The sequence below is a fragment of the Nylanderia fulva genome, unplaced genomic scaffold, assembly GCF_048542155.1.
Source record: "Nylanderia fulva isolate GAGA-0341 unplaced genomic scaffold, ASM4854215v1 Scaffold199, whole genome shotgun sequence".
Lineage (NCBI taxonomy): Eukaryota > Metazoa > Arthropoda > Insecta > Hymenoptera > Formicidae > Nylanderia > Nylanderia fulva.
Window position 1 is genome coordinate 144804 of NW_028190259.1, and position 24294 is coordinate 169097.

Genomic DNA, 24294 nt, shown 5'->3' on the forward strand with positions numbered 1-24294 from the left:
TATTACGCATATTGCATATGATTTTTGTCTCCTAATTTATAAATGAGAGTTTTAAGGTTAATAATATATTTGTTATAGGCATGCTTATTGGCTGGTAATGTTAGACCTCATATTTGTCGTTGGTCGGTAAGGTAGTTTTCTACCTTATCATTAGTGGGCAAGTTTCTGTTTTATCATTGGTCGGTAATGTTGATTTCCCTATAGTCGTGTGTTGGTTAGTGAAGTGCCGTCTAAAGAAAAGTTCTACATATTCGTGACTGTATGAAGTGTGTAAGACACTCAGGGGTTAGAGCGTACGACGGGTATAGTATAATTAGGGGTTATGGACATACAATGTGTACGGTGCCTAGGGGCTCGCAAGTATAAATGATGTAGAGTATACAGGGGTATTAGTAGCATGCAATATGTACGGTGTTTCAGGGGTTAGAACATACATTCGTTGTCTGATTTAGGCGCGCTTATTCTCTAACTTTTATGTTTCCTAACGAATGATCTAGAGCGGAGCACCCTTGTTAATTATGCCTTTTATGATAGAAATATTATTTAAAAGTGGGTTGCTGCTCCCATTGTCATTGGTGAGAAAACATGTTTTAACTTATGAGTAATTATATGTGTAATTAAATATTCGTTAATACTGGTCTTACATGTAGGTTAGAGATTGTCATGACTGATATGTTAAAGGATAAATTTTTGAAAAAGATTGAAATTTTGAAATTCGTCTGGACGTTACACAACCCTTTCAATCATGTCTTTCGGGAAACATTTATTGAAATGCTTTTCACTATATTAATATTAGCATTTTGAAACCGATTATCAGATAATAACACCGCATAGTCCACCAAATTAATTATTGTGTTCATTTTATAATTATTGAAAGGATAGCCAGAAAAATAGTTGATATACCGTCCAGAATATGTCGACTTACGGTACCAATTAGTGTATAATAAATTGTACTCTCTGTGAACCGAAACATTTAGGAAATTCAAAGTACAATTCGATTCAATTTTGTATGTAAAATGTAACCGAGGATGATAACTATTAAACAAGCCCAAAACTTCTACTAATCAATATTTTCTTTAAAAAAGGCATATTAAGTCGATTCTCGAATGTATCGGTTTATCTCGACAATCTCGAAGTATTGTTGCTCTTTTCTGCGATGCCAATTGGTTCTGTTACAGCGTTTACTTCGTGAGCGGCTGTCATTGCATATTTTGACAGTTGTATGTATGAGGGGTTAGTGTAGTGATAGTAACGTATATTAAAGGATTTGGAGTATATAATAGTTAAAATCTGATAAATAATTGTTTATTAATTTTGTGATTGAGTGGTTTCGACTTCAGTTTTTTGTCAGTTAGAAAGAGAAATAGAAATTCGGTGATTTAAAATTATGTATATATAAAAATTCAGTTAATTTATACATAATAGAAATGCAACAAATTGAAATTATTTACACAATAGAAATTCGGCAAATTAAAACTATATACATAATAATAATAAAGAATTAATTTTATGTACAAAATAAAAATTCGACGAATTTCCGCATTTACATCGTATGTATAGATATTTATATCATATATATATATATATATATATGATAGAAATTCAGCAAAAATCTATTATATATAATAGCAAATTTCTATTGCAGTACATTTCTATTATATACATAATTTTAATTTGTCAAATTTCCATTATGTACATAATTTTAATGCTTGAAATAATTTTTTCATAATTTTAATTTGCTGAATTTCTATATTTTTAATTTTGATTCACCGAATTTCTACTATGTACAATACATAAGTATTCTTGAATTTCTTTTATATATATTATATTCAATTGGCCAAATTTCTATTAGGAACAATTAGTTATTTACATAATATGTAGAAATAGGGTGAATTAAACTTATGTGCATAATAGAAATTCAAGACTTAAAATTATGTATATAATGGAAAATCAAAAATTAAAATTATTTACGTAAAAGAAATACAGCAAATTAAAATTATGTTTGTGATAGAAATTAGGCGAATTAAAATTATGTAGAAGTTCTAGAATTAAAGTTAAAACCTTAGTATATAGATGTAATAATATCGTCAAGATTTTAAAATTATTAAGTCAAAAAACCCTTAGATCCAAATTCGGTCGTTATCAAGCGACGAATTTGTTGGTCAGGAATGGACTGTTTTTGTCAAAAAGAAAAAAATTCAATAATTCCCTAGTGTCCTTAGTTGTTAAATTAGTCTTCAAATTAAAAATGCTTACCATCATGATGGAAATATCAAAACATTGTCAAAGCAATCACACAAGATCCAATAGGTAGTTAAAAAAACAATATATTGAAAGTGCGACGAAACATGTATCTATTTATATAGTTGTTTATCTGTTAGAAATTTCTTCTAGAATATCAAAGTATGGCTCATCAAGAAGTTCAGTATAAATTTAAACCGTTTTTTTTTTGTTCTTTTATGTGTAGCATTTCTGAAACCGTTTTTTTATGATAATTAGATTCGAAGTCCAAAATTTTTACATTATCCCATGCAAAAGAATGATGTGTATTCATGTGTATTATATGTTCAGAAATGACTGAGAGTCTAGATGAGTCAGCTTTGATATTATTAACATGTTCTTTAATTCTAGTACTTAGTTTTCTTTTTGTTTGGTCAACATATGTGGCATCACAGTCGTTGCACATATGACTTTATAAATGACATTTGAGTTCGAGACATGTTCGTTTCTATCTTTATGAACCCTTATGAAACGATTAAGTTTGTTAATACCACGATATCCTATTGTCATATCTGATTTTTTGATCAAAGATGCAACTCTGTTTGAAATTATGTCTATATATGGTATGCCAAAGAAATTTTTCCTTTCATCATTATTTTCTACAGAATTTTCAAATTGCACCATTGATTTATTATTGTTTAAAGCCACTGATTTCTTATTTTTGAGATGTTTTATCCTGCGATTGATAAAAGTAAAAAAATAAAATCTAGAGGATATCCATTGTTAAGAAGTAAATTAATAATTAAAATTAAAATCTTTTTATGAAATACAGAGTGTGATAAAAGAAATGCTCTATCAACTATTTTTATTTTATCTTATTTTTATGTGTCAATAAATACCTAAGTTCGTAATAAATATTAAATGTTTTTACTTGCTCGTTACGTTGGCCCAGTTCTTTAATTATTTTTAGTCATTTTTCAATAATTCCTGGCATTTTGAGAAGATTTTTGTCTAATTAATTTAATATCTAAATAAGAATTAAATAAAATTAAAAGGCTATAGCCGGATAAGGGGATGAAAAGTGCTCCCGCGCGAAATAACTTAAAAGCATTTGCGCTGTTTGTATACCAAGAGAAAGTTTTTTAGCGCCGTTTATAACCCCCTATTATTCTCTTCTTCTCCTATACATAGTAAAAAACTGCTTTTTAAATTTAATTTTTTTTAATATCTGTGTTTATAAATTCTTTATATAAAAATTATATTAATAAAAAAAATGCTTTTTCTTTACAAAAGTAATTTCTTTAATTGTTTTACTGTCACATTTTAATTTAAAAAAATGCATGTGAAAGATAATATATTATTGCTGCTAAATGAGAGCAACATCCTACGTTCGTCTGCGATAAACATTTAAAAATAAAAATATTCAGATATAATAAATAATCGTATTATTAATGTGTTTTTCTGTATTTGTACATTTATTTATTTTTATATTTTATATTATATTTATTCTTGATCGTAAGTTTAATTCTGCAAAAATGTAACTTTATCTTACTTTACTTTTTCGCATTAAATGATTTTTTAAATAATGATTTAGTATTTTTTATTAGATAGTAGTAATACAAAAGCTAATGTTAATATTATTATATAAATAAAAATGATAGATACAATACGTTGATTTAATAAAATAAAAATCGGGATATATTGAGTTAATATGAATATATATTGAGTTAAGGGGATGCTGCAGGTATGTTTTACCGACCGAATGCAAATATTTAGTTTTTTTATATATTTTTCTATTGACTATACTGATCAATAAATCCTTTTCCATGATTAAAGTACTTATAAAAACGGACCGCGCTTATTGTAATACACTCATCGAATAAGGTAACAAATTACCTACAAGGTAACGATCCCGGGATCAATCTCTTATCTGATCCATATATATCTCGAGATATAGTTCATTGATTCATATTTGTTGTACTGTATATGTGCTTGCGTGTTGGACATCTTTCATAAAATACGTTGAGATAATATTCCTTGATATTATATACATACTGACTTTTGATTGAGATAATAATTACATTTCCTTTGATATTCATATAATTTGTACGTATCCACCTGTTTTATTGTCATATAGAATAAAGAGGACATAACTAGACACGTCACACGCATACACATGTGTTCGCGAACGCGCTGCGTAAGAAAGGGTCGCGCGGCACGAAGGATGAGTCACTTTTCTATCAAAAGAATTTAATTCTCTAACACACTTAATGACAAATACACTTTAACAAACTTCTTACAAATGTTAATTATTTTACATTGAAATCGTAATCAAAAATCAAAGTGCGGAATAAGCGGCGGTCGTCAACGAATTTTTAGCGGTTTTACAAGTATGCGGTTTGCGTTATGCGGTTCACGGCGGAAAAGCGATAAGGCTGCTAAGCCGGGTGTGAGCTCTTCTTTTATAATTTGTAGGATGGAGCCCACCTTCGCGTGAAGCGCCAATAGTTTTGCGGATTTCAAACGTTGCGTGAGGTGACCTGAGCGCATTACGCGTAATTGGCCGCTGTCAAAATTAACGGGACGACGGCTGGCAGAAAGCATGCGCGAGCGGGCGATCGCGATAATTATTGGTGAAAAGAGGCGCCCGTGATAAGCTGCGCATGCTTACTGAAAATAATTATTCGGCAGAACGGTTGTGGTACCGTTAATTCTTGATGTTTTGAGAGGTTTTTTCCGAAACAGAATGATTTATGTCGCGGTGTTTTTTACTCGAAAAACATATAAAAACGATTTGCTGAAAATATCGATTGGTCTAAAATCTTCTAAAGTATTCTGTTTGAATATAATATTTTATTATACTGATAATATTTTCTGATGCGTTTTGAACATTCCTGCCCGCCTTGTCGCGCAGTGACAACAAGTTGTCGAATTTCGGCCGCGGAATCTCAAGTCGATGATGTGGTGCGGAGCGATCAGCCGCGAGAGTGAAAAGGCGTGTTTGATTTGCAATAAATTGTGTGTAGTGCAATGCGGTGATGATGAGACGAATGAGATGCGACAAATGTTACAGCGCATGTGATGATTATGTGGTGAATGAGTGTCGCAAGATGAGAGATGAATTACGTGCCGGCGGGCGGCGTGTCCGCGTTATTCATGCCCGGAATACGATCCGCGCCCGGAAGCATGACCAATTTAACGATCGGGCGCACGAGTTCTGATGTGGCGGTGCGGACTGAGACCACGCGGATGATACCGTCGTCCCCGGGATGCAGTCTCGTGATCCGCGCGAGAGGCCATCGGGTCGGAGGGGTGAGCTCTGAGCGGAATGATGCAGAGGTCCCCGACGTGAGGTTGTGACCGAACGGCATGAGGGAATAGCCCTCCACTCGACTTACCAGCCAACAGACGCCCCGCTTTCACCTTAATGGTCGCCACTTACTTTGACCTGGATAAGTAAGAAGATGTATGATGTCGATATGTTTCCTTTATGGTAGGTACGATCACAGACGCCGCTGTGACTTTGTCGTCCTTGATGTGTGCCGCGCCGCTCATTGAAGGTGGCCGCCGCTGCGACGCAAGTCGGAATTGCGTCAGATGATTGCGAACAATGAGATGTCGCAGGAAATCGACTAATCCTTTCTCTCCTTTATTTTCAGGTAACCGCTGGACTTGTTCTTCGCCCAAGATACGGATTCACACCCGATGGAGGATCGACGTGGGAAACGGATACGTGGGTAAGTATAGATCACTGTTTTTTAGGTTTCACAAAGAAGTTTATTCTATAGCGTCCTCAGCTTTTACTCTATACAACTTTCGACGATTTACACTCGTTGTTAGTCCGCACGACGGATTTCTTTTCACGCTTTATTTTACACTAGGCGTTACTAGTTGTACCGCATACAAACACTCGCGATTCTATTCGCTCGCAGCACATCTCATGCCGCCTATGAGTTTGCGCATTTGAATTACGGCAACAATTCGGCGACGTGACTATTTATCGCGGACTAGATCGGCCGAAGCTATTCTAGCAGTTTTCACGCGACTGCACGTTATAACCGAATGTTAATAACGAGACAAAGGGTTGTCCCGGACGGGTCGCACTTACGTGACGGTTAAATTCTATAAGTCCAACTGTGTCGAGCGATCTTTGTTCGCGACTCTTATAGTTGTCGGCTGCCGCACGCTCGCCCTTCCCTTGGCCCACCGGCCAATCAGAGGACGCTGCCCCACCGCTGGACTCGGGGCGAATCGCCGCGCTGTTGTGCACTGCTGGTTTATCGAGAGTTCTTATTTTCGCTTGTTCGGCTATAAGGTCTACTCAACTAGAGTTCCTTTTTCTTTGAATAAACTTTCAAACTACAAATGATGGTCGTAGGATGTTCTTGATCATCATTTGAAGTTGTACAATAGTTTTTAATAAATAAAAGTTAATAAATAAAATAAATACCAACTTATTAATCGTTAGACAACTGATTTTAACTTAACCGATCGTTAGTACTTTTATAAACTCATTTGACCTTGATTTGGGAATCGTTTGAACATAAAATGAATTGACTTAAGTCGACTCCACAAATCTGTCGTAACTTAAAAATTTAACTTAGCTAATATCGCATATCGATTCTGACTGAAACTAAAATTATTCGCACTCGAAAAGGATGAGCTAATTGAATCGATCACAACGAAACTAATCTTGGATAAATTATCCACATCACATGCTTAACTTATCTATTATGTTATTTTTGTTGTTCGTCATAACGGGTGTTCGAATTATAATTGTTCTGATCCTTTTAGGTTAGAAGGTTTGGATCATGCTACATTTATTTGACTTCATTGATCGTTCGTAATTTCATTATTTATCAAAGTCCAATGACTCTGGGTCTGATCTACCTTCCTTAACTTTGGACTTAAGTTCAAAGTTATCCTGGAGGTGATTTCTCTTTTGAGATGTTTTTTCTTACGTTTGAAAACTAAGTTACGATTGATTTTGTAACCCCAAGTGTATTATCACGATCGAAGTCTTTAGCAACCCTCGAACGCTCGTTAGGACTAAACAGAGTTTAGGTTTTGTGTTTTTTATTATTTTTACGTATTTTGTGATAACAATACAAAATCTAATCCTAATTCACGTCCAAGTAATATTTGACTAAAATAATAAAAAATAAGTAATTCTGCCGCTTAACGCGCTGGAACAGTCTCCGCCTCGGGTCCGCACTCGCGCTCTCCTGGATGATAAGTTCCCGTCATGTCTGACTCCCCATCCCTGTTGGATAGTTTGCCGAAATCAGCTTTCGTGCTGATTGAGCTGGGATATTATTTAGCCCTCTGACTTACTTGCATGTTGATCACGAGTGCGAACCCGATGCAACGACCTGCTCAAGCTAAATACGAAATAAAAGAAGTTTGGCGCTTTAACCTAACCTTTTTTTTTTTTTTTTTTTACGCAGTGGAATCCTCATAGATACCACCGCTCTCCGGGAAGAGAGCGGATGGTTATGTGGGACTTCTTGCTCCCCTTGGCCGATCCACGAATGGATCGGTCAGGGGGCTCAAGACATTGTTACGTCCCGTTCGCAGTCGCGGCGTGTTATTCGCGAGTGTATGATTCGCGTTGCACGTGCTCGAACTATTGCGCGAAACAACGTCGTATTACGGAAATTTTTCCGGGGATACCCACGACGAAGGGTTTTCCGACAAAGGTTGCACGATGCGGAGGGAGGGGGAAGAATGTATTACCCTTAAGGTAGCAGTTACGACATGGAGCCTAACTGTAATTCTACAGTTATGATTGTGGTTCCGTCTTCTATTCTCGCCGGAACGCTATCTGGGTTACGCGAGTAGTCTTCGTATATAGACTCGCAAAGTTCGCATAAATCACCCGCCCGTGAGAGGGTGAGGCGGTTGCTGCAAGTTCCGCAAACTATCCCAACCAGTAATCCACCTATGGTTAGGCTATGTTTCCGGATCCGCGTCCAGAACAATTTAGAAGTTCGAGGTAACGCGGCGAAGCATTAAAGACAAACAGCGGCTTTAGTTTCAAAACGAATGTACCCGATACCGACTTGACAGTAATACGGAGGCTCGAGAGGTATTAGGAGATTAACTCCTGGGAGAGGGGTTACACCTCTAAAGGGGATTGGGCACATCTATAGCTGCCACGTAAGTTGTATTTTAAAAGATCATGCGTTGTTCGCTCGTAGATGGTTGATGAGACCGGACGTTGTCGAGTAGTCGATAAATGTCGGTAAAATGAGTCGATGTGGCGTCGATACAACGTCGGCAGATGTCGGTAACGAACGTCGGTAGAGACCGTCGATAAGTGGTCAGTAATCGTTGGTAACGAACGTACGTCGGTATAATGTCGGTAACGTCGGTAAAAGAACGTACGCCGGTATAATGTCGGTAATGTCGGTAAAAGAACGTATGTTGGTATAATGTCGGTAACGTCGGTAAAAGAACGTGTGTCGGTATATTGTCGGTAAATCAAGAGTGTTCTCAATTGATTATTGTTTAAGTGACTATTTTGTTGTACGGATTTTACGAAGTTATTTCTTGAGCCACAAAGATTTTTAAGAGATTGAATTATTTGCGTTTTTCCGTGTTAGAAGTTCGAGAGTTGCACCGCGTTGTAATGGACGACCCTAGTTTTATAGCCTGACCCTTTTTTTATAGCTTCCGCAGTGACGATGGAAAAGAGGAAAAATGCGTCGGAGATTTTTCTAGAATGTTCTCTTCCACGTGGTAAAAGCGTCTCTGAATTTGCTAACACGCGCGATTCCTTAGGTTAACATGAATTTTACTTACCTTTAGTAGCACTTTCTTGATCGTGTCGGCTCGTACTTGGAGGTAGTGCGTGCGGCGAGGGTCGTTCACTGGGATGTTTGGCGGCGGCAGGCGTCGTGGTTGGAACGTTATTGGTATGCACTTCCACTGTAGGAGTTTGTCGTTGTTATTATTTTTAATGTTGAAAATGTCCTCGTATTCAGGATCGGCCTGATACTCCACTCCGAGGAATTGAGAATATTCCTCGGTCGCTGATTCACGATAGAGTCGGTTTAGTTTTCGTAATTGATTCTTCTTTCCCGCGCGTCGCGTCTTAGGCATTTTGAATTTGATGCATCCTCTAAATGATTACTCAAATAAGGAGGGTTGATATGCGGCGGACCTCACTATCAATTCCTTATTTTGGCAAATGCTGAGAATGTTAATTCTAACTGTGATGAGCGGTGGTCCGCTCCAAACACAGTTTGAATTATTCTGAATTCAAACGCCGTATGACAAATTTAAACGCTATCGTATTTTATCACGGGAGTGGAAGTTTTGAAGAATACTGAACACTAGTTTTCACACATGAATACACTGATTTATTCGTATAGTAGTACAAAATTCGAGACTAAAACTTAGAATTAGAATTTAGATTTAGACTTAGAATTTAGAGTTAGAATATTATACTTAGAGTTAGAATTTTAGAATTAGAGTTAGGATTTAGAATTTGGACTTAGAATTTAGAAGTGCGACTATACTGTTCGGTGTCGCGCAGAGAACTGCCGAAATTCGAGACTGCTCTGAGGTCCTTCGTTTCGGCGGCTCGGGCCTGCGGCGGCCTGGAGAGAGGGAACTCTCCGGAGTAGGGGCTCTCACTGTGGTGGGAGATCCTTAGGCGCTACGAAGCGCCACGCTTAGTTTCTAGGCGGAGTTAAGCGTTATGGCCGGCTTTGGCGCGCTTTTCAAATGATGTTTGATAGTTTTAGGATTTATTCCTTATAGATGGAAAAAAATTTACATACCCGGACATAGTAATAAGGCCGGACGTGACAACATACCTCACTAAACCCACTGCGGATACCTTCTCGGGCGTTTAAGGGGGACGGCGAGGATGCTGGGATCCCATGCCGTCTCGCCGCCCCACCGCCTTATCCCTCCTTGGGAGAGTGTTGCGGAAGGCAATACTCTCCCCCCCGCGAATTGCATCGTGCGGGGTCCTCGCGGTTGCGACGCAGGGCGGTATCAACCCCACGTCGCGCCCTCCCAAAAAGTTTGGGGGGCGGGGTCACGGCTCGAGTGTCCCGCTCGAGCCGCCACCCCCCGCCTCCAGAGTGGTGCTCCCTCCTCCTCCCGAAGGGAGTGGGGGATTCGGCATTCACTCCGAAGGCCCTCACCAGGGGGTCCCTCTCAGAAGGAGAGAAACCCGCTCCGTGGACGACGTTGCCCTCCCACCGGTGCCATGTGGCTTCCGGTGAGAGGGCCCCGTGCATCACGTCTTCGTCAAAGAGGGGGACCCAGGCGCCCCGAGCGGGAGAGCAATGCCCACCCGCCGGGGACACGTGGCCCCCCCTCGGTCCCCCCGGCTGCGACTCCTTCCGCTCCCTTAGGAGTTGGGATTCGGTCGCAACCGGGGGGATTTTCCTTCCGGGTGCGTAGACCCACCCCCTTGGTTCTCGTGAGGCTCCAGGGGGGGGCATTAGGGACTTAGTTGTCTCCGCCCCCCCCCGCGGGAACCTCATCCTGCGTCAAAAGTTGACGCAGGTGTGTTGGGGGCGGACCCCCCCCGATCCGCGCCGCCGCAAACGAGCGAGCTCGCCGACGGCGCGAAAAGGGAGGGCCCGGCCCCGCCCTCCACGTCTGCTCTCCTTTTTCGGAGGTTGTACCTCCCCCGACCCCCGCCACCACCGACGGGCAAGCCCGCCGAGGGCGGGGAAGGAGGCACACCTCCCCCCTCCGTGTCTTCTCCTTCTTTTTCTCCTCCGCTGGGGGCGCGCCCCCCCCGATCCCCGACACCACAAACGGGCAGGCCCGCCGGTGCCGGGGAAAGATGGGGCACGTCCCCTTCGCTTTAACCTAACCTTTTTTTTTGTTACTCTGGGGAAACCTTATGGTACCACTCACCTCCGGGTAGAGGTGAGGGTTATGTGGGACTCCCTGCCCCGCCTGGCCGGTCCGCCGTAGCGGGCCGGAGAGCCGGGACAGGACCTACCGCACTAAAACCCCAGAGGATATCCTACCCGGGGCGTTGGATGGGGGGTGCCGAGGATGCTGGTAACCCATGCCGTCTCGGAAACCACCCCCCCCCCGCCCATTAATCTCCGGGGAGCCGCCTCAACCTTGCGGCCGAGACACCTCCCCGACCGCACAGTCAATGACTGTGCGGTGTCGACGCGGTTGCGGCACGAGGCGACATCGACCTCATGCCGCGCCCTCCCAAAGAGTTTAAGGGGCGGAGCCATGGCTCGAGAACTCCCGCTCGAGCCATCGCCCCTCGCCCCCCCAGTGTCGTAACCCCCAGACCCTCAAGAGGGTGATCCGGTTCGGCGGTTCACTGAGGGAGCCCTCATCAGGGGGTTCCTCTCAGAAGGAGAGAAGCCTCCTTCCGTGGACGGTGTTGCCCTCCCACCGGTGCCTTATGGCTCCCGGTGAGAGGGCCCCACGCGTCACGTTTCCGTCCTTGAGAGGGGCCTAGGCGCCCCAGGCGGGAGGGCAATGCCCGCCCGCCAGGGACACGTGGCCCCCCCTCGGCCCCCCAGTTGCGACTCCCACCGCTCCCGTAGGAGTTAGGATTCGACCGCAACCAGGGGGGTTCCCCCTCTGGGAGGACGAGCGCCTAAGCGCGGGAAGGACGGCCGCCCCCCCCTCAAGAGGCTGCCGGGGGGCAGAACGCGAGCCTATGCCCGCGCACCCCCCCCCCCCCGACACCCTCATCCGGCGTCGAACGTCGACGCCGGGATTTTTTGGGCGCCCCTCCCCCGATCCCCGCCGCCGCAAACAGCCGCACTTCGGGGTACGGCTGCCGACGGCCGGGAAAGGGGAGACACGCCCCCGCCCCTCGACCCCGTCGGAGGTGCCCTACAGCACCCCTGTCCTCCCAGGACATGCCCCGCCGGCCGTCGCAGATCCACACAAAGTGGACAGCGCGGGCCGGCGCGGCAGGCCCGTGCGATGTGGCCAGGAGCCCCGCAGCGATAGCAACGGGAACTCCTGTCCACGGCCGAGGTGCACCGCCGCCACATGTATCCAGGGCATAGGCACCGGTAACACCTCGGCTGCACCTCCCTCCTCTCTCCCGTCCGGTCCTTCTTGTCTGTCTCGGTCGCAGGCTTCCTTGGCGTTGTTGTAATCGCCTCCTCCTTTCGCCTGCGACGACCGACGACCCTGGACCACGCCTCCCCTCGGACTTCGGTCTCCATCTCCGAGCCCGGTGACAAGGTGTCGAGGGTTGGAGAGGCCTCTCCTCCTTCATCACTCTCCTCCCCCCGACCCTTCTTCCCCACCTTCGGAGCATCCGGGATCCGAGCTGCCCTCACCGTGCTCTTTACCCCTCTCGCTCCTCTTCCGTCCGCAGCGTCCTTCCTCCCCTTCTCTCCTTCCGCTTGCGGGCGTTTTTCCCCCGTCTTCTCCGCGAGGTATTTTCTCCACTGAGAGTTCCTCTCCATCTCCTTCCTTCATGGCGCATCGCAGGTCCTTCATCTCCTCCTGCAACTCCTTCGCCCATGGGGGAGGATGTTCCGCCTTGTCTTTTACAAGGCCCGCTACCTCTGTATTGGTTCCCCTGGTGCTGGTGGTCGGCAGCCAGGGGTCCAAGCCGATATCCCTCCTCTCTACCCGAGTGGAGTTGCCCTTCAGGTGCATATATGCATCCTTCAGGGCCGCTTTGTCCCGCTCCATTCTCTCCACTCTCAGCTCTATGAGGTCCATGTACCTTTTCACTCTTGTGAGCCGGGTCTTCCAATCCGTCAGGTCCTCATTAAGCACCTCGATTAGTTCCTCCTCCTCCATATCTTCCTGCTCTATTTTGATTCTCCGGAGAATCTCAGAGCAGTCCGTACTGCATCGGTGCAACATGCGTGTTATTAGCATGCCACCTGCTTCTTCCTCGCCCTCCGTTTCGCATGAATCCCCCGACTCGTATAAATCGGAAGATTCATACGAAACCTCCATAGCCTTTGCAGGCTCTGTCATCTGCCCGTCGTGTGATGACGACGGGGTGGGGGCCGGGACTATACCCCCCTCCTCGCCGGGCCCTGGGGCATCCGACTCCCCTGGGCCGGTAACGGTCTTTTTTGATCGTCGTCCGTCCATATTGTTTGGTTTGGTTTTTTTACTTGGTGGCCTTCCAAGGGTGGCGGGCCAAAGCCCTATGGCCCCACCAGGCCAGGTGTACCTCCATAGGAGGTACAGACCACTCTTAGCACCTCTCGCAAGGCTATTCCCTTGCGAAGGGTGAGCCCCCCCACCACGACAAGGTGGTGGTCCACGGGGGGGGGGGCTTTAACCTTGCAACCGACAGGTGAAGTTCCGATGAGCGGACCTTTATCTGAGGTAGCAGGCGCATCAACGTCAAAGAAAAAGCAGACCAGCGGGGACATCGGTGAGCAGCAGCAGGAAGCGATCAACCGAGAGGAAGCCGCAACAATCAAATAAGCGAAAAACGGTAATCGGAATACAGTTCCGACACCAAAAGACACCTACACGTGCAGTGAAACAAAGGTGATAACGCGATTTGCCAAAATTATTAGTTTACGCGGAAATGCGGTTAGAATTAAGTTAAAAGACTCAACGATTGCGTAAGATACACAAAAAGCGCAAGCAAATTAAGTTAAATAATTTATTTAGTTATTTTAGAATATTTTATTATTAGGCAAAAACGCGAAAACATATTTAAGTTAATTTATATCATTAAATTTCAAATATTATTCATGTTACTAGTTCATGTAATAAGTTATAAAGATAATCTCATTTATTATATTAGATTAATTATAAAGTAACTCAAACAATTAAATAACAAATGGTATTTGATTTTATGTTTGCACATAAGCATATAAAGATAAGTTTATTTACTAATTAAATAATAATATTAACTTAATTGTAAGAGCATTAAAATAATTAAATTACAAATAAAAGCTTATTTTGATTTCACACACAAAAGATCAAGTTAGTTTATTTAAGAATTAAACGAGAACATTAATTTGGTTGCACAGTTATTTTTATTGATTGAATTACAAATATTATTTTATATTACTAAGTTTGATTCATGATTAATCAATTAATAATGTTCATTTAATTTAGTTACAATATCAACTTAAGTTAATCTAATATTATATCAAGGATAAGATAAAAATAAATAAAAACATAAAAATAAACAAAGGGCAAAGATTGCACAATAAAAATAATTAAAAATATTTAGGTAAACACAAAAAAGAAAAATATAACAATTAGGGTAAGTTTGTTAATTGAATTACACATGTTGCGAGCAATAACAAAGTTTAATATAGGTCATTTTGATCTCATAGATTATACTCGCTCTTCTTAAGTTTAAGTGTGATTGTTTAATTCAAATAATGCGTAAGAGAAATAGATAAAATTACAAATAAAAATTAAGACTATATGCAATAAGCCTAGCGGAAATGATCCGGCGGTAAGTTATGTTATTGCAGCAAAGACGTAACAGCCGAAGATCGCAATGTGCTAAGGTCGTTTCAATTAAATCAAATTTGAATAATATTAAATTTATTTTATTTTTGGTTATTATTACATTTATTTTAATTTTGGTTATAACTAAATTTATTTACAACAAAGTAAAATAAGTACTTAATTGGATAAGTACTTAAAGACTGAAAGTCATGGTTGAGATTGATAAATACATTGGTATCATATTTGTTTAATAAAAGCAAAATGACTCGGCCGTTACGTATAAAATTATATAAGTTTAGTTCAAAGAATCAAAGTCCGAATTACGTTTGATTTCGGTTAATTTTCATTTAAAGTTAAGTTATAATATAGTACGTATTTAATTGTATTTGGTGCTAAGAGCAAAATAAAGAACAATATCTAGGGCGCGGACCATGTAGAGAGACCCTAGCAATTCCAGCGCGCGGACCATAACGAGAGACCGCGCTGGTTGCGTGGCGCGGACCGTTACGAAAGGCCGTAAAAGAACGAAAGCTGATTGGCGCGCGCGAAGGGCCGAAACGCAATTGGCTGAAGCACCCAGAGTGGGGTGACAGAGTATAAAAGCGGGCAGCGAAATGACTCGAGGCTCTAATGCGCTGTCGGGTACCGAGAGGCTACGTCGGCCGATAATAAAAAAGCGCTAGAGACAGTCGTGATATTATAATCGTCTAAAGGCGGCATCGTGACTTTAAATATTCGGTGGCCAAATGAGACTCGTCATAACGCTGTCGTTTCCGAAAAACCACATCGGTCGATAAATAGCAAAAGCGTTTGGGTCAGTCGCGTGTGTAATCAGAAGCCATTGTGCGGAAGCGTGATTATAATTTTAAGTGGTAATTCTAAAATAAATTGCGTTCCGGGAAACGGTGAGGCGACGCCAGCCAAGATAACGATGCGCATAACCATTGTAACGTGGCGCTTGAGTGGATCAGTGTCCGTGAGAGGGATTGTTAATAAAGCACCCTGTAAAGTGAAATACAATTAAATTAAATTTGTTATACTTAACTGGTGATAATTATTCGGTGGATTACCTACCTACAAAATTCCTTGCGTACCTGAAACAAAGAAGGAAGGTGCCTACAACGGAAAGGAGGAACACCGAAGCAAGGGCCAACTCAAGGAAATTGACTTCTTCGGCGAGAACCCAATAGCCAGGATTACAACCAACACCTTCGTGCTTATACAGGTTAAAACGTGGCGACCGGATCAAAGGCGAAAGCACTGCAGCCTGCTGGCAGGGTAAGCCTTGCATACGTAACGTTTCCATAAAAAAGCGGGGGTATGTAGGGTTTGTCCGGTCACAACCTAACCTAGACTTACATCGCTATATTATATACATATATATTTACAGTTCTTTTGACTCATCGTCATCACGCTGGGATGCTCAACTTGGTTCCATCGCACCTTCAACGTTCCGTTGGGGCTCCTGGGATGGTCCTTGACTTTCCATCAGGTGAGTTGTCATCTGACTCGCTGGAACGCTCGTGAGTGTTCCCTCGTTCTTCTGTGGTTTGTCCTTGATGTTCGGGGTAGTTGCCGGAGTTTCATCCGGGATAATCTCCAGTGGATCGCGACCAGTGGTCGGTCGCAAGGTACGGACTCGGCCTTGAACCATTTGGTGCGGGGGTTGAGACCGTGCACGTACTCAGCCGACCACCGCTGCCAAAAATGGTCTCGCATCAGCTGCAGGTGACGCCAGCGTGACAGCGTGGAGGTTGATTGACCCGTCAGCGATGGCTCAGGTACCGCGAGTAACGGTGCTCCGATGATGAAGTGGCCTGGTGTGAGCGCCGAAGTGTCGTCTGGATCGTCTGACAGAGCCTGTAACGGACGAGAATTAAGACACGCCTCTATTTGTGTGAGGAGTGTACTAAGCTCCTCAAACGTAAGTGTAGTTTCGCCGATTACTCGACGGAGATGAAATTTCGTGAATTTTACGGCAGCCTCCCAAAGACCACCGAAGTGAGGGGCCGCTGGCGGATTAAAGTGCCAGCGGATCCCTTGAGTGCTGGCGACGCGGGCGATGTGATGGCCCTCGGAGGTCGACGCCTTGAAGAGCTCACGCAGCGTGCGATCGGCGCCAATGAATGTCGTACCACAGTCGCTGTAGATGTCCGTGCATAGACCTCTGCGCGACACGAAGCGGCGTAAGGCGGCAATGAAGGCCTCGGAGCTGTAATCCGAGACAACCTCGAGGTGGATAGCCTTTGACCAGAAACATATGAAGACTGCGATGTATCCCTTCTGTGAGCGGTGTCCGCGCTTCTTGCTGGTCCGGATAGAAATGGGTCCCGCGTAGTCCAGGCCAGTACTCAGGAATGACCGAGTCGGCGTCACTCGGTCACGAGGAAGATTGCCCATAGGAGGTTGTGGAGTGGCAGCTCGCTAGCGAAGCAAGTGACGCACCGATGCAACTGCTGCTTGACGACGGTCCTTCCACGTGGCACCCAGAATCGAAGGCGAAGTAAGCTGAGTCATTTGGACGCCGCCATGCAGAGACCGACGATGGCAGGACTCGATTAGCAGTCGCGTCATCCAGGAGGCCGGCGGGACGATCACCGGGTGCTTTTCGTCGTAGGGCAGCAGAGCGTGCTTGAGGCGTCCTCCGACGCGAAGCACACCTTGGTCGTCGAGGAATGGGTTCAGCTCGACCAGTGAACTGCGTGGTGGACCAGGCCGTCCTGCGGTGGCAGCAGCTACCTCGTCAGGGAAGTGGAGCGCCTGCACCACTCGAAGCCACTGAAGTAGAGCGGCGTCTAGCTCGTCAGGATGCAGCGGGCGACCAGATGTGACCTCCCGGCTTGCCAGATTGAGCCACCGACGACACCAAGCCGTAACGTGCAGTAGCTGATGGAGTGCGGAGAACCAAAGCAGGAGGTCCGGTTCGATGATGACGGAACTCCTGGTTATCAGGCTGGTGGTGCGTTGTTCTGGCAGGTCGTGTGATGTCGGCAGCTCTGAGATGTCGACCTCTGAGTTGGGCCACGCCGTTTCGTCCAGTGCTAACCAGGCAGGTCCTGTCCACCATAACGCGTGGTTGATTAATTCATCAGGAGTAATTCCTCTTGATGCGCAATCTGCAGGATTGTCTTTCCCGGCTACGTGCTTCCACAGAGCGTCCGGGAGCTGTGTCTGGATATGAGCTACCCGGTTGGCGACGAAAGTTTTCCAGCGGGTGGCGTGTCCCTGGATCCAATGGAGGGTGACCTTGGAATCGGATTGTGTGTGAATTGTGTGTAAAATTTAATTAATCTTTCATTTAAATTTACCTGTTTATATATTTCCTTAAAAAACCAATTATTTATGCTTCAGTATATGCAATTAAGAATGTACATTATAAATAGTAATTTTTTTTATTATGGTTACATATATATATATATATATATATGCATCAACTCACTAATATAAATATACTTTATAAAACTAAAAATATTTATGATTTTATATCAGAGTCATCTTTTTAATAACATTATATATATTTTAAGCACTTTTAATTCTTTTTCTAACAAACTATATAAAATATTATTTGTATAAATATATTTGTCAAGTAATAGAAACATAGGTAAAAAGAATGTTAACAATGAATGTTATTACATATCACTACATAGCACGATTTAAATAATGGTTATTATGGTCATAGAAAGCCATGTAAACAAATATCAAAGCATACATTTAAATTTTTTTGATCTTGTGACGTTTTTTCCCGCACGTCGATTCCCGTATCATAGGTGCGTTTTCGTTGCTGTTACCAGGCTACAAGCGGTTGGTTCGTGTTTAAAGACATGACGTCACTAATAGTAACCAAGAATAAAAACGTCTCGAGCAGGCAGTGCGCAAACGTGTTAGCGTGGTTGCTATACACGATGGATCCTGAGAGGTTATCTATGATGTTAAGTATGATGGAAATGATGATTGATGATGAATTATCACATATTGTTAATATGTGTCAGTTACAATCCACAAGCAGGATTGCCCTTTCCTTTCTGAAGGATAGAATAAATCATTTCAAAATAGGAATAATTGCTAACGAAGAGTGGGTGACCCATTACATTGATCAAGATTTTCATAAACAGTTTAGGTATAATAAGCACAAAGCATCAGCTTCGTTACTGCCACATTTCTTATTCATCATGCTGTCGATGTTATTTTTGACATTCATTGACTTGTTAGATTAAGTGAATTCTATCTAAATTTGTCTTTTTTGACAGGATGATGAAGAGCACATATTGGGCTCTTATAGACACAGTTCGACCTTACTACCCTGTCAAGTGCCAGAGAGGTGATGCACCTTTGGTAACAGTTGAGAAAGCTGTCCTGATGACATTGTGTTATCTGGGGAAGCATGTGCCTTTGTCTGATATAGGTGATCGATTCGCTGTGGCTCAAAGCACAGTTTTTAAGGAGGCCAAAACTATCATTTATATACTGTGTGATCTTAGAGATACATTTATTGTTTGGCCCAAAAAGAGTGAGTGTGTGATACTGAGCAGGCAATTTGAGGATCGTGCAGGATTTCCTGGTGAGCACTCTGTAAGGCTTGGCTATTTTACTTTGAAATGTTTTTCTAAAGACAATGCTCTTCATGCAGAAGCTTTGTCATGTCTTATTGTCTCTTGCCATTTTTTCAGGTGTCATAGGAGCTATCGATGGTTGCCACATTGAAGTTGTACCTCCAGCAAACCAGCATTCTAGTTACATAGATCGTACATGCAACTACTCTATTACACTTCAAGGTGGGATTTTATGAAAACAGTGTATTTTTGCCATTAATATCATAATCTCTCTTATAGTAATATCAGCATTTCATTTTATAGGAATTTGTACTGCAACAAAAATATTTACAAATGTATCGATTGGAACACCTGGTTCTCGTAATGATGCCCACGTTATGAAGTACTCTAGCGTTTACCGGACGATAATGTGAGATGGAATGGAATCCATGTTTTTTAATAGCAATTATCATTTGATAGGTGATAAGGCCTACCCTAACAGGATGTGGTGCATGGCACCTTTCAAGTAAGTTGAACATTTTTGCATTCAAATATGTGTTGTTATATTTTACCATGTGAATAGCATTCTAATGCTCTTTCCTTGAATAGGGATTTTGGGAATCTTACTCCAAGACAAAGAACATACAACTATCATCATAGTTCAACCCGCATTGTAATAGAGCACACATTTGGTCTTATGAAGGGCAGATGGAAGCGTTTGATGAAAGTCAATACAGAAATTGCCAAAGTCAGTGACATTGTACTAGCCATCTGTGTTTTGCACAATTTTTGTTATCTACACAATGATGAAGTGATTAAGAAAATGATTCAAGATAAAAGACGCATGCCTAACCAACATGTTTCCAACAATTATATAGACGAAGTCAGCAAAATACAAGGCGCAGAGAAACGCAATAGAATTGTACATTTGTTCTGAAAACTTTATTTGTAAGTCTTACTGTGATAAATGAAAAATATTATAGGAATATCTGGAATAAACTATTATATTGTCTAACTATTATATTGTCTTTATTTCTCATTTCCATCTCAGAGCACATATTTGCAAAATTAAATGTTTGGCAAAACTACATTAAATAATAGATATAGAAAGTATGTAAAAAAAAAGAATAACATTGTCTTATATTCTTATATTCCCTATTGTCTTATACATATTTTATAACAAAGAATATACTCAAAATAAAATTTTACTCAGATGGAAATACTGAGTGCAAAACACAACACAATAAAAACATTTTAAATAAGCACACTTATTGAAGAATAAAATAAATATTAACTTAGAACAAAACTAATAGATATACATTGGCACCAAAAGATACATATTACACACAAATCTGGGCTTTTTGCAGTTCCTTACATACTACGAAATGACTAAGACACTTTGGTAATGACAGGTAAGTACATAAAACTAGAATCTTTCTGTAATACTTCTTAACTTACAGTAAGTAGTATAAATATAATTCTAACTTAAGTAAAATAAAACTATAATAATCTAACTTAAAATAAAATAATGTAACACTTTTAGTATAAGTACATGAAATTTGAGGTAGTTTAAATAAAATGTTAATATAAGTACTAAATAATCCTCTGTATTGATATAAATCATATAGAGAGAGACATCTGAAGTAATAAAAGTATATTTGAAATGTGTTTGAAATTCATTTTCAAAGACTTTAAAAGTTGTTTCAAACATGTTTCAAATATTTTTTTGCTACTTGGGATATTCTCATAAAAAGATAATAAAAAGGTAACTATTATTTATCACATATGGAACATATCACATTTAATGCTTGTGTTAATCAATGTTAGCTATCTATTTGTAAATTACAATGTCTTTTAATTAGTAGTTTTATTTGAGCTTGTGTTGTGGCTCAACATATTGGTAATGATATTGAGAAAAGCTTTCTTAGTATCATTTGAATCTTGCATTAGTTTCATTAAACTTTCATTTTGCTTACGGCGTTCCTCAGCCTCATTTTTCAGAAAATCCAGGATGCAGGTGTTATCAATCCTAGGTTTCTTTAGCTTCGTGGATGACTTTACATGAATGAATGGGCTTCCATCGTTTTCATCTGATGATGCATTTTCAGACTCAGTATTACAAATCCTTATGTTCGTTTGTTTTGAAGAATTTGGAGCATTCGGAATCGTCGCTGGTTGCTCGTTAGAGGTAATGAGTGTAGGTGATACATCTCTAGACAATGAATCAAGCAAACGTACTGGTTTTGCTTTGTGTTTCCCTTTAATAATGTCAAATACCTCATCATAAAATGCTGGTTTCTTTCCTTTTCCGTTACCAGAACTGCCAGCACCAGCATTCTGTAAAAAGTGCATCACAGCACTTTCAAGGTTGCGCCACTTCTGCGAGCAAACAGATCCTTCATCTCTTGTTCCAAAATTATACTTTTCTTTTAGTTCTACACCAATTTTTTCCCAAATCTTCTTCTTCACAGTTTTCTTATCATTTAATATCATCTGAATGTCCTTACGTCCCACAATTTCAATTAGGTCATGTGTGGCTGCAATATCCAGTGGTGATGGTTTATTATTTTTGACCCAAATCTCTTCGTTGCTTCTGTCAAAGATTTCACTCGACAAAGGTGAGATATTACGTATTTTAAAGCTTTCTTCACTAGAGCTCTCTGCAGTATTGGAATCCTCTATTATTGTAAAAGGTTTACAGGAATTAGCAGACTTAAATCGTTGGATTACGGAATCATCTAGGGGAAAAGAAATATATGATCCACCTGAAAAAAAAAAGTAGAAGTAGAACACAAAGATGCATTAAATATATAGAGAAATTCAAGTAGTTAGTATATAGCTCATTCCGAAAAACAAACGGGTAAAAATTAAAATATCAACTAAAATAAAATTGGACTTATTATATAGCAGGATTAGCTCTCAGCAAATATTTTATTTCAAAACATTTATTAAAATATGACACAAAGACGTAGGTAAGCTTCATGAAAGATAAATTTAATTGACTAACATAACCCCTACAGAACTCACAATGCAAGTATACTTACTTGAAACATGATGGAAAAACATTTGGCCATCAATAGAATGCACGTCACCATCAGCGCGCACGAGGAGGAAATGTTCGTTTAAAGTGAGCACCGTATTGTCCATTTTCGTTTTTAAACCATGAATTTACCTCACGGTTGTATACACCATGTATACGATCGTGTCAACACTCTACAATTGATTTCGCGCCAAACAACCTACCACAACCGCGCTATCATCCTCAGGACCATGGCAGCGCGGTAGCAGCTACCGCAACCAACCAGGTTGCATCGATGACGTCACAACCAGAAACAAAAACGGTCGTGTTTGTTTCTGGTCGCTCGTGGTAGGGAAACGAAAACGCACCTCATGTGATCGCACCATGAAAGCTGGAATCCTGCTGCGTCATACCGTTAAGTGAAAATCCAGCCTGATCTCTCTGTTCGGTACTAGACGATTTTAAATATTTTTACATTCTTCTTTTTTTATCAAATAATTATTCTGAAAATGTATGTGTGTGTGTGAGTACAGTTTTGTAATAGAACTTTTTATTACACGCAAAAAATTCTCTCCTCTCGCTTCAAAAGTGATGGACGATGAGGTTAGATAATTTGTCTCGCTTTGTGTGGAAAATTCCAAACTTAGAAGATTTTAATGGCTTATTAATTTTATATTAATAACATTTTTTAAATCTCTGTATATATACAACGCAAGTTTTGTTCATCAAAACATATGTTGATCACTACATTTTATTGATATGATTACATAACCTAAAACACAAAAAAATTTGTTTTGATAGTTTTATTAACCTGCAATTTATATGTATATATAGAGGATTCAAAAATATTAATTAAAAAGTTAATAAAATGTTCTATGAATTAGAATCTTGCGCACAAAGCGAAATGAATTAACTAACTATACTGTCCTTCTTAGCAGCGAATGAAGAGAATTTTCTGCGGGTAACAATTAATTACAGAGAAATTGCAATTGGTATAGTTTATTCTTACTCTTTTATTTTTACTCTATATGTACTCTATGTACTATTTATATTATTTACTCTATTTTTTATTCAAGTGGAAACAATTCTTATAAAAGTTCTTTTATACTTTACAGATTTTGCATTATTGTGGTGTTCTATTACAAAACAGAGTTCTACACTACAAATCTGGACTCATAAATTTTTAGAATAATTATTTTATGAAAAATGTGATATATAAAAATACCTAACATCATCTAATATCAAAAGAGAAGAAATATCAAATAGTCACACTATATATGTACACTATATATGCAATCCGAAGGAATTGTCACTTATCAAACTAACTGGCATTTAATTAAACAAGTTTGTGGTAAGACATTTTTTATGAAAGTAAGAAAAATGTTTCTGCGCTTAAGTATTATTTGTTCTTTATTTGTTATATTATTTCAGGGACTTGATGCACTAATAAGATGCGATGATGTGAAGGTAAAGTGCGCACACACTTTTATTCTGGAAAAAGTGCATCGTAATATTTGTACGATACAAAATGTGTGCTTAAATGTTTGTATGGTTTGCTGTAACCATAGTTGTAATTTATTTTAATCAAATCGAGCTATTGTATCAACATGTAATGACATTTCTATAAGGTACTTATACTTCTATTACTTCACAAATATTATATTTAGTTTATTAAGAAAAGAACTGTGTGCTGTAAAAATTTATAAAATTTTCAAGACATAACTCTAATCATAAATGTGATGCTTTTAGGTTTATACAGTATTATAGTGGGCTGATATATACATAAGAAAAAAATGAGCATATTTTACATAATAATGTATTACATTTACATTTGCATACTGGCTAGAAAAATTGACTTTAGGAAGATAATACAAACAGGTAAGCAAACAATTGTCAAATTAATTCAAATTTGACATACACATTTTAATTTTGATATATTCTTGACAAATATACAAGCATATGTTTTATTTAAACTAACTGTTTATAATTTGTAACTTCTTTTAATAAAGAAAATCTATCATAAATCTGATTTTTCAAGTTTTATAAAGTATAATTTTAGTGGTTAGTAAATAAAGAAAAGAATTATTTTTATACAATAATAAAATATTTTTATGTGTAATA

The 24294-nt window shown here is 40.5% G+C and overlaps 3 protein-coding genes and 2 long non-coding RNA genes across 5 annotated transcripts; 1 reads left to right on the plus strand and 4 right to left on the minus strand.

Annotated features, from left to right (window-relative positions):
- Positions 1–14945: 14945 nt before the first annotated feature.
- Positions 14946–16778, minus strand: LOC114939623 (uncharacterized). Its single transcript, XR_014924548.1, has 2 exons — positions 15720–16778; positions 14946–15627 (listed from the first exon to the last, which is right to left on the minus strand). It is a non-coding gene; the product is annotated as an uncharacterized LOC114939623 (long non-coding RNA).
- LOC146723446 (uncharacterized) lies at positions 16403–17025 on the minus strand. Its single transcript, XM_085481913.1, has 2 exons — positions 16536–17025; positions 16403–16485 (listed from the first exon to the last, which is right to left on the minus strand). Exons 1-2 carry the CDS (start codon positions 17023–17025, stop codon positions 16403–16405), a joined length of 573 nt encoding a protein of 190 aa, XP_085338039.1.
- Positions 17026–17049: 24 nt separating this feature from the next.
- LOC114939615 (uncharacterized) lies at positions 17050–18448 on the minus strand. Its single transcript, XM_029313978.2, has 2 exons — positions 18422–18448; positions 17050–17871 (listed from the first exon to the last, which is right to left on the minus strand). The coding sequence occupies exons 1-2, from the start codon at positions 18446–18448 to the stop codon at positions 17050–17052; spliced, it is 849 nt and encodes a 282-aa protein (XP_029169811.2).
- A 1543-nt stretch (positions 18449–19991) lies between these two features.
- On the minus strand, positions 19992–22269 carry LOC114939619 (uncharacterized). The gene is made up of 2 exons (XM_029313979.2): positions 22199–22269; positions 19992–21919 (listed from the first exon to the last, which is right to left on the minus strand). Exons 1-2 carry the CDS (start codon positions 22218–22220, stop codon positions 21009–21011), a joined length of 933 nt encoding a protein of 310 aa, XP_029169812.1. The 5' UTR covers positions 22221–22269; the 3' UTR covers positions 19992–21008.
- A 226-nt stretch (positions 22270–22495) lies between these two features.
- Positions 22496–24146, plus strand: LOC114939620 (uncharacterized). The gene is made up of 4 exons (XR_003821278.2): positions 22496–22621; positions 23289–23524; positions 23605–23801; positions 23923–24146. It is a non-coding gene; the product is annotated as an uncharacterized LOC114939620 (long non-coding RNA).
- Positions 24147–24294: the final 148 nt, after the last annotated feature.